Source organism: Cricetulus griseus, unplaced genomic scaffold (genome assembly GCF_003668045.3).
Source record: "Cricetulus griseus strain 17A/GY unplaced genomic scaffold, alternate assembly CriGri-PICRH-1.0 unplaced_scaffold_1, whole genome shotgun sequence".
Lineage (NCBI taxonomy): Eukaryota > Metazoa > Chordata > Mammalia > Rodentia > Cricetidae > Cricetulus > Cricetulus griseus.
In genome coordinates, this window is record NW_023276808.1 from 9,703,743 (window position 1) to 9,715,057 (window position 11,315).

At 40.3% G+C, this 11,315-nt stretch overlaps 1 protein-coding gene across 1 annotated transcript; it reads left to right on the top strand.

The window, feature by feature from the left end:
- Positions 1 to 7,951: 7,951 nt before the first annotated feature.
- Positions 7,952 to 9,646, top strand: LOC113838782 (GRB2-associated-binding protein 2-like). Its single transcript, XM_035453564.1, is given in 1 exon segment — positions 7,952 to 9,646. A coding segment is annotated over 1 exon segment (1,596 nt). The 5' UTR covers positions 7,952 to 8,050.
- The last annotated feature ends 1,669 nt before the right edge of the window (positions 9,647 to 11,315 follow it).

The window sequence follows — 11,315 nt, forward strand, 5'->3', positions numbered from 1 at the left end:
ATGGAATAAGTGTATGATCATGAGAATTATGTTACTATATTTTCAAAGATGTTTGCATTTATAGTGTTGTCAGTGTAACTTTCTTTTTATACATTTATTGTATAATTTAGAATGCAGTGACCTGTGACGATGTGCATGTTGACTTCACTAAGGAAGAGTGGGCTTTGCTGGATCCTTCCTAGAATAATCTCCATAAACATATGATGCTGAAGAATACAGGAAACTCACTGCTATACGTAAGACTGAATTTTTCTTCACAGTTTAAAATAAGGGGGTAACTGTTTCTTGGTCATTAATGCTCTTCTGTAATTACAGCTGAAACTAAGAAAGGATGGTGTGAATGCATCAGGAATGTTTCTAAGTTTCACAGAAGACAATAACTTAAATGTTGCACAATTTCCAACAATATTTAAGACATTTTCTGGTCCTATATATTAGGCTACAATGATTGTAATTTTAAGGTGGAAGCTAAAACAAATATGCCTCAGAAGAAATTTTAAGGTGTCTAGAAGTTTTAAAGAAAGCAACAATGTAATTAAGCACAGGTTAAAGTGCATTGACGATTATTAAATTCTCACAAGACCACATGTCTCAGTGTCAAGTAGGTGAATTGTGTTTGCAAGGCATAATTTTAAGAGAGCAGACAAGAAAACCATGCCTTAATAGATATCACCATTTCAATCATAGCCTCATGATAGCTCTGCTGTACAACTGCCAATCCATTTAGTTTCATCACACTTACATTACAAAAGGTATGCACATTGTATAAGTGAAAAATACATGTCCAAATCCTTCTAATAAGCAAATAGTTCATAATAATGCATGCATTGTTCAGATGCTTTTTACTAAGTTTAGTGAGAGGAGAGGTAGTTAGAGTCAAGAGCTAAGCGTACCTGTTAGGGAGATACCTTATTCTCTATACTATATGTCTAGGAGAAACAGAAAGTTAAATGGTGTGAATGCAATGTGGACATCTTTTATTTGGTATTCTTCCTTTACTAGGTATATCATATGTCACTCTTGATACAAGCCATATGAACATAGGATATTTAAAGAAGCAGCATACCCCCACTCTCTCAGAACAACTAGAAGATATGTAGCAGCCCCCACTTTGAATAGATTTGATGAATGTGATGAAAGTTTACAAGTAATTGCTTTTCAAGCTTCGCTTGAAATATATCAACAAACTGACACTTCAGAAAAGCCCTATTGTACTAGGAATATGAATATACTTCTGTTTCTACTTTTTTTGCTTTACAAGTGTAGTATGACTCACACTATAGGAAAATTTAAAGTTTTTCTAGTTCTCTTCAAATATGTGAAAAATATCATATAGAAAAAGGATGCTATCAATGTGAATCATCCCAGGTATATTTGAAGATCCAAAGCCACCCTTAATAAAGGGAAACAACATGAGTGTAAAGGATGATAAAACCTTAACATCTCATTACTCTTTACAAGTAGACCAAATTGTAAAATAAATTCATACAGATAAATACAACCATACAATGGATGTATTAAAATTTTTAACTCTGTCAATTATCATTGCAGTAATGAAAGGAGTTATACAGGAGAGAAACCTGAATATTCTCAAAGTGTTAAAGCCTGTGCATTTCCTAATCATATTCAAAGACATGAAAGACTCCATGGTGGAGAGAAGCCCAATGAAACAACTCAATGTGGTAAAGCCTTTATACAGGACAGTAGTCTCTAAACACATAAAATATCCAATACTGGAGACAAGCCCTATGAATGTAGTCAATGTGGGAGAGCCTTTCCATATCATAGTCCTCTCTTAAATCATAAAATAACTCATGTAGGAGAGAAACCCTATGAATGTAATCAATGTGGGAAAGCTCTTTCACAACAGGGTTATATCCAAATTCACAACATTACAATTGCAGGAGAGAAACTTGATGAATGTAATCAATGTGGTAAAGCCTATGCATATAATGTAAGTCTTCTAATGCATAGAATAACCCATACTAGAGGAAATCCCATGAATGTAATCAATGTGTTAAAGCCTATGCATAATATAAGTCTTCTGATGTATAAAATAACCCATTCTGGAGAGAAATACTATGAATATTAACAGTGTGGTAAAGTGTTTTCACAGTAGTCTTCTCCAAATTCACCAAAGAACCCACACTGCAGAGAAGACCTATAAATATAATCAATGTGGTTAAACCTTCACAGGACAGTAGTCTCCTAACATGTATAAGAACACAAACTGGAGGGAAACCCTATGAATAATCAATGTGGAAAAGCCTGTAATTGTCACTGTGATCTTCTAATGCATAAAAGAACTCATAGTAGAGAGAAACCCTATGGCTTTAATCAATGTGGAAAAGCCTTTGCATGTCATAGTCCTCTTTTAAGACATAAACTAAGTCACACTGCAGAGAGACCCTATGAATGCAATGAATGTGGGAGTGCCATTTTACAACAGACTCATCTCTAGATTCATAAAATAAACTACACTGGAGAGAAACCCTCTGATTGTAACGAAAGTGGTACAGCTATTGCATATAAGTCTTCTGAAGTATAAAATAACCAACACTGGAGAGAAATCTTATGAATTATATCAATGTGGGAAAGCCTTTTCACAATAGTCCTGTAAATTCATAAAAGAACCCATACTAGAGAGAAGCCCTATGAATGTTATTAGTGTGGTAAAGCCTTTTGACAGGATAGTAGTCTCTAAACACATAAAAGAACACATACACGAGGGAAAGAAACCCTATGACTGTAGTCAATGTGGTAGAGCCTTTCACGTCCCAGTAATCTTTCAATGCATAAAAGAACAGGTATTGGAGAGAAACTATGAAAGTAATGTGGTAAAGTCTTTACACATCATTGTTGTATTTGAAATTATGAGGAAAAATCATACTGCAGAGAAATTATACATGTAGTCAGGGTGGTAAGGTTTTACACTTTGTGGTGGTCTTTGTGCTGTAACAGGATCCTAAGATCTCATAACCTCAACCTGCAGCATGAACCTGAGAGTGGGAACTAGAAATGGTGTGCCCATGTAGATTAGGAAAGCATACCCCCAGTGACATATTTCCTCCAGCAGGGCATCATTTCCTAAATCATCTCAAATGATACCATCAACTCACAAGTATTGATTCCTCTGACTTCAAGCCTACACACTGGCTTTCTGTTCTATGAAGCCATTCATGACACTGAAAAACTATAAGTAAGCCTTTATATGCTTCAATATATGGGTTTCAGGAAGGAATGATTACAAAAGAAATATAGTCATGATCGGAAATGTTTAATGATTTTTGTTAATGTTTATTTTGTTGTGTCTGTTTATCTTTAGATATATGTATGTGATTAGATTGGTTACCTCTTAGTCTTCCTGTATTTATTTCTAACAGGAATTACAAAATATTGTCAAAAAACTCACCTGGATTCTTGGCAGGGACTCCTCTTAACCGTTTGTTCCTGTCTTTATCCTTCTCAAAGTTGTAGACCAGTGGATCCTTTGTAATAGGAATTACAGAAAATTGTCAAAAACCTGACTTTTGTCCAGGGAATGAACTTTTAATTGGTTGGCCATGTCTCTAGCCCTATGATATTTTAAACCTCTATATGTCATCTTGACATTAGGAAATAAGGAGGAACGAGAAAAATCTTCATGTAAACAATATGTTAAAGATTTTACATATCACAGTTGATTTCAGTTTCAATGAAAAATATCTGTTTCGTCTATTTCATTATAGCCTCAAAGCAAGTAGATTGTTTACCATATTCAGGCAAGTATGATGGCTGAGGTCAGAGTATTGTAGTTTCTATTTGGAAAGTTTTGTATTAGGTATTGAAGTGTCCTGTATATGTGACAAATATACTTACTGAAGTTTATTTGCTGGTTCATATATTCCTTCTTTGACTCTGTTCATTTTCTTTCACATTAAGGTGCCTGTGAAAGGAAGGCAGTTTTATTTTTTTGTATTTCCACAAATTCCCTTGAGATGTTATTGTTTGTTTTCCATCCAGGTTTGGATGTCAGTAATTAGTCAGGGCTACTTTTGAACTCTTTTTTAAAGTTTTTTTTTATTTATTATGTATACAACATTCTGCTTCCATGTATATCTGCACAACAGAAGAGGGCACCAGATCTTATAACAAATGGTTGTGAGCGACCATGTGGTTGCTGGGAATTGAACTCAGGACCTCTGGAAGAGCAGTCAGTACTCTTAACCTCTGAGCCATCTCTCCAGCCCTACTTTTGAACTCTTAAGTCTCATGTTTCTTCCTCCTGAGTTCAAGACCAAGGGAATATGATGTGCCCCTGATGTGTGCTCCTTTGTCGACATGTTTTAACAATGTTAATATTAACATGCTTAATAGTAGAGCTAATAAGAAAGTACTTCATGTGTCTATCCAAAGAAGCATTTACATCTTTGATGGAGATATAATCAAATAGAATAATACAAAGTCAACTGTGTATCTCATAATATAGTTTGTTGTATTCTGGATACATATATAGTTTTTTACCATTCCTGCTTCTTCAGGATCCAGTTTTATCCACTTGGCACTCATATTGAAGCATTGCCTCCTAAAGGAATTTTCTAGAGATGCCAGATATTGTAAAGACATATTTGTTTTTTTTAAAAAAACATGTCTGGTGTGTGTGTGTGTGTGTGTGTGTGTGTGTGTGTGTGTGTGTGTGTGTGTGTGTAACATGATTATGGGTTAGAATGGGTAACAGTTATGTTGGTTCTGGAAGAAAACTTTCTGGGTTTTCTTTTAGCCCTATTTATATGGTGATCAAGGTCAGGTTGCCAATGTTACACACCACAGACGTTTTTTCCTTCTGAGGTGGCTCACTTGTACTCAAATAAACCTAGAATCATTACATCAGTAAAATACAGTCTTCTATTCAAATTATAATTATATTGTCATTTAAGAAAAGAGCAACACAGTATATACTTATGCTGCCATCTTTCTGTATTTTTGTTAGTTTATTCTTGGGGACTAAATACCCAAGCAATGGTGTCCAAAGGAGCTGAGGAGATAAAAGGCCAAGTCAAGGGATGCTGTGATGAGCCATCACACCTATATCCCCATTGTAGGTGGGTAGTGCCTGAAAGGATTATTTGTTTTCTTGGTCACTGTAGGAAAGGGGATCTTTAAGGACGAGGCTCCTACTCCACCTCTGAAGTCTTTTGTAACAGAGCTTTGTGGCAGGTTTGCAACTTTCTCCATTGGAATGCTGATGAGGGACAGAGAGCGTCTTCACTGAAGACAAGGCCTCAGCATCTATTGTGGAGACTAGGTGGTGCCCTCCACCCTTTTGGGATATGGGAAAGGCCTTGGCTACACTTATGTGGCTGGAGGCTGACCATCCAGGGTCCCTGTGGCAGAAGGGACAGGATTCAGCTTTTTATCCCTTCTTCTTCCTGGGATGACGAGTACTCTGGTCAGAATCAAGGCCCTGTGTTCTTTAACACAGGTGCATCCAAGGAGTAAAGAGGGTGAGAGATCCTCTACCCACCACCAAGCTGCTCCTGTTCCTAGGGGGTTCTGCAACCCTTTTTGTAAGTTGTAGCATTAAGCTAATTTGAAAGATGAATCTAGCTGTGCCAGGTAACTCTTAATTAGCTGGCTGACTGACATTTGACATTGGTATGTTGGACTAATAAGTACTGATGCCTTTTTGTGGATAATTTGCCATATCCTATTCTCAATTTCCAGCCCTTCCCTCACCTCTAAGTGGCACTAACTCTTCACTCCTCCTCCTGTCTCCTCTCCCCCTGCTTTTTCCCCTACTCCCCTCTCCTGACTCTCTGCTTTCCTCCAAGGCTTCCCTTGCTCTTCTCCTCCCTCTGTTCCCTTGCCCTCTGTCTGTCTCCTCCAATTCCTGTAGGGAGACACTGTAGCCCTGCCTCCTAGGAGCCACCACAGGTGTGCCTGGCCACGTGCATGAGGGCGTGATCAGGGGAGGTCAAGGAAGATGTGGGAGGGAATTCTTAAGAGGCAGCAATCAAGAGCCCCTTCTCTCTGGCCTCCCCAGCTTGCTGCCCCTGGGCATGCTCTGGCTTTGTTTGGATGGTGTTTATCTGAATAAGGACATCTTAACCTTATGGACTATGGATCGTCTTCACTCTTGTTATACTTTCTCATGCCCCTCTCTTCCCAGTCCTCTGCTCAGGTGCATTTGATCAGGTAACACAGAGCTCAGATCTTTACCTGTGCTGTCTCCCCAAAAAATGTGCACGCAAATGCAGCAGTAGCCAGTGTACAATTTGTTGCACCTGAAAATCCAAATAAAGTCAGGCTCCGGACTTCGTTAGGGGTCTTGAGCTGCTGCCTGTGCATTTCAATTTTGTTCACTTTTGTGATTTGAATTTGTTTTTCTTCATAGAAACCTTGACAAGGCAGAGAAGGAGGGAAATATCTGACTTCTGAGTGTAACTAGAAGACCAAACGAGGGAAAATGGATGAAAAAAAAGGCAGTGCCCAGAACCCTTCCTCTGCAGTGACCTCTTCAAAGACCTCAGCCATGAAGAGAAGTCAAGCTAAAAGGTAAGGTTACACAAATGGGATGTTGACTTGGAGAAACTAGGGTTAGGGTTAGTATCGGGATTAGGGTTATACTCACAGATAGGTTTAGGGTTTTACGTACAGTTAGGGTTAGGCTTAGGTTTCAGGGTTCAGGAGTATGGTAAGTATTAGGGTTATGTTTAGGTTTCAGGGTTACTCTTGAGGTTAGGGTTAGAGGTAAAGTTAGGGTTAGGGTTATGGTTTAGGCTTAGGGTTAGTTTTAGCAATAAGCCTAGGGTTAGGTTTAGGGTTACAGGTTGGTATAGGGTTAGGTTTAGGGTAAGGTTTAGTGTTAGAGTTTAGGGTTGTGGTTCTGGTTAAGGTTACCTATAGGGTTAGATTTAGGGTTAGGGGTTGGGGTATTGTTAGAGTTCAGGGTTTGGGTTCAGGGTACAGGATTATGGTTATGTTTATATTTATGGTTAGAGTTAATGTTAGGGTTATTGTTATAATTAGGGTTAGGGTTCAGGGTTCAGGGTTAGAGTTAGTGTTAGATTTAGAGATAGAGTAAGGGCTAGTGTTAGGGATAGGGTTCAGCTAAGAGTTAATGTTAGGGTTTATGGTTAGGGTTCAGAATTATGGTTAGGTGTAGGAGTCTGGGTTCAGGGTTAGGTTTAGGGTTAGTGTTATCCTTAGGGTTCATGGTATGGTTAGTGTTGGTTTAGGGTTAGGGTGTTGGGACCCAGCCCCTGTAGCGTGTCTAAGAGTTGTTTTCCAGCATAACCACAGGTACCTCCTGTTTATATGACCTCACCACACTAGCATCAATATCCTGTGGTGAACCCTTTCACCTGGGGTTTTTGTAAGTTTATATATAAGGCTGCTCCACAATAAAGGTAAGAGACAGTCTCTCAGAAAATCAACCTGTGTCTTATTGTTCATCCAAATCTCCAGGCTTTCACCCAATACTTGGACTTAGTTGTGGTGCAGAAAGCCACAAGTGGAGGTTTCACTGATGTTGGGAAAGTAAGGGGACCCTGACAGATCACCCTCAGAAGGCTGGCCAGCAAGGAAGGAGTTGTGAGGGTGGATTGCAAAGGGTACTAGAAAATAGGTACCTCAATGCCTAAGAGAGTTGGATTGTAAAGGCACTGGAAAAGGGGTACCTCAAGTGCTGAGAGAGTTGGATTTGAAAGGTACTGTAAGGGTGCCTAAACTCCTAAGAGAGTTGGATTAAAATAGAGAAAATACACAGAGAAAGTTTAAAGAGACAAGGTTCTGGTAAGATCTCATTTTAACTTTGGATTAAGTAATAATGCTTAGAAAATTATTAAAGAAATATGGGAAATCCTCCTCTGAGGAATCCCTCTCCCATGACCTGTGCATTAGCAACCAGCTGACCCAGCAGCCCATGCACTTGTCTAGTAGAGCCTGCTGCAGGCTCCAGTCAGCCGGCAACAATGTGGTGTGCACTGGCTGGCTGGGGAAATTGCCTTTGGAGAAAAAGTTGGGGTGGTATGCTTGGAAGAAACGCTGGTTTATCCTGTGGAGCGGTAAGATGAATGGTGAGCCAGATGTTTTAGAATACTATAAGAATGAATACTCCAAGAAACCCCTGCGAATTATCAACCTAAACTTCTGTATGCAGTTGGATGTAGGCCTGACCTTCAACAAAAAAGAGCTCCAAAAGTGTTTTAGGTTTGATATCATTACCAATGAGCGCACCTTCTACCTAGTGGCTGAGACAGAGGCTGACATGAATAGGTGGGTCCAGAGCATCTGCCAGATCTGTGGCTTCAGTCAGAATAAAGGGAACACTAATACCCTGAGAAACCTTTCTTCAGTTAATCATAGTCTCCGCTCTACTCCAGCTGAGTTCAGCAGCTCCAGTCAGCACCTGCTCCAAACAAGGAGGTCCTCACCCCTTTTACACTCTAGCCAGCCTGCTGTGTCAAGCCACATCCAGCCTGCCTTGTCTGCCAGTGCACCTCAGGAGTATCAAAACTTGCACCAACGCATAAGCCAAAGGACAGAAAATTTGAGAAGTGCCACCTTGTCTCAGAGCACCAGACAGGAGAGTGACACAGCCACACAAAACCTTGCCCAGGGCAATAGACACTGTATCAGCAGAGTCAGTGGTCAAGTCCATGACTTCTATAGCCTTCCCAAGCCAAGCAGACAATTCAAAGACCATGCTTTTGACCTCACCCATAGCCAGACTAAGGGCAGCCCCACTGTGTCTGAGGCAGATAATGAGGATGTGTACACGTTCAAGGCACCCAGCAATACCCTTTGTCCGGAATTTGGAGACCTCCTAGTAGAGTCAGCCATACCTCCCCCACCACATCACCCCAAGATACCTTGGTGTGGCAGCCCTCAACAAAGACCTCCAGCCAATGACTACAAGTACCCAACGTGAGGCGTAGAAACTGCCTGCTGGTCTGCTAAATCCCCAAAAAGGACTATCATGGGTAAATCACACAGTGGCAGCTCTGATGACAACTGTGTGCCCATAAACCCAGGTTCTTCTACTCTGCTGTCTTTGGAACAAACAGGGGACAATTCCCACAGTGCCTACATCCCCATGAACACAGTGCCCCATCACTTTGACCCACTGGGCCACCCATCCACAGCCCTTCCTATTCATAGAGTCTCCAGCAGAGAAAGGGAAATCCATCCAGCCCCAGTCAATTGCCACCTCAAGCCTGGCCAAAAAGCAAAGCCACCACCCCTTGACCTGAGAAACAACGCTGTCATCAATGAGCTCCCTTTCAAGTCACCTATCACCAAGTCTTGGTCTTCCCAGTATTGCCATTCCATCTCCACACAAAACATGACCAACACAGACTCCAAAGACAGAGAGGAGAACTATGTCCCAATGCAAAACCCAATGTCTTCATCCCCTGTACCCAGAGGCACTAACAACCCAGCTTTAAAAAAGAGTACTGGCAATGTGAATTACATAGCCCTAGACTTCCAGCCAGTCTCCCTGAGCCCTCATGATAAGCCATCCACATCATCTGTCAAATCAGATGAAAAAGTGAAATATGTCCAAATAGATAAAATAAAGACTCAGGCCCTGCAAAAGACCATAGAGGAATGGAAAAAGATACGGCAGTCCTCAAGACCCACCAAAGATGCCAAGCTATGGTAAGGATGGCCGTCACCCAACACCTCCTCTCCTTTGTGAGTTTTGTTCAAAAATATATGTATGTTCTGTATGTATGGTGTGTCCACACACATGTGTAAGAAGTGTGATTGTAAATGTGTGACTGTTGACACAAGAATGCTATTGTGTTGTCTTTGAGTTGTTTAATTGCTGGGGAAGGAGCAAAAGTTGTTAAAGTACAGTTACTTGGGAGGGGAATTTCTACTTTTGTTTCCATGGAGGATAAAGAGTTGTGAATGCCTCCTGACTGGTGTGGTTTCATGGGGCAGGACCCCCTAAAGCAGTGGCTCAGGTGATCCAAATATTTGTTTTCTTTTAAATTTGGATGGTTAGAAATGGTAATAGTCACAGTCAATCACTTTTTAAAGGAAAAAGTTGGAATAGGATATAGAAATGAAACTTTGTATTGGAATGGATCCTCATTTGTTGATATTTTGTATTGGAATGGATCTTCATTTGTTGATATTAGTTAGGTTTTCTAGATATATAGATAGATATTCTTCAAACCCTTCAAAGACCAAGGAATATATGCCATTTAAATGGTTTAGGGTTTTGCTTGACAATGAGACACAACTGCTCCAGGCACACCAATTACATCTGAGAGGAAGAGGGGTATCGAAGAAACTCCTTATAGAGTTTGCCTTTGACGTGGCAAGACTAGCCATTTTGGCAAGAAGCTGTTCTTGCCTGAACTGTTTGACTGTTGTTTGACAAACTAGACATGCAGGACCCACAGGAAAATAAAGATGGACAGTCCTAAACGGTTGCTGCTTCATGGAAGAAATGCCATACTTTTTACAGGAAACAGAACAAGTGTTACTGACAAACTGCCAATGCATGTGGACAATTTAAAATTTCTTGCTTTGCTGAGAAGTCTTCCAGACACATTGTGGCCTGCAGACTAAAGATGGATGCCAAGAAACTTTGGGTGACTGTCTAAGAAGCAAGATGTCTCTGTCAGTTCTAGAGTTTGTATATTATCCTTCTATGGTCTTTGATGGAGTTGAAGACAGATAGTTATAGTAATGCACTAAGATAGAATGGTTAAAATTTTATAGTTCTTACTTGATAACTGTTTTCTTATATATAAAGAAGTGTGAGATGTTAGGACTCAGCCCCAACAGGGTCTCTAAGAGTTGTGTTCTGTCATAACCACAGGTACCTCCTGTTTATCTGACCTCACCCCACTAGCATCAATATCCTGTTGTGAACCCTTTCACCTAGGGTTTTTGTTAAGTTTGTATATAAGGCTGCTCCACAATAAAGGTGAGAGACATTCTCTCAGAAATTCAACCAGGCGTCTTTTTGTTCATCCAAATCTCTAGGCTTTCACCCAATACTTGGACTTAATTGTGTTGCAGGCAGCCACATTAGGTTTGGGTTAGCTTTAAGGTTCAGGGTTAGGATTATGGTTAGGGTAGCATTGGGCTTAGCATTCAGGGTTCAGGGGTAGGATAAGGGTTAGGGTTAGGTTTAGGGTTCAGTGTTAGTGTTAAAGATAGGTTTAAGGTTCAAGGTTAGGGTTAAGGCTAGGGTTACGTTTAGGGTATTTGGGTTAGGATTAGGGTTGGGGTTAGAATTAGGGTTAGGGTTAGGTTTGGGCATAGGGTAAGGGCTAAGGTTAGGGGTGGTGTTAAGGGTAAGGGTTAATGTT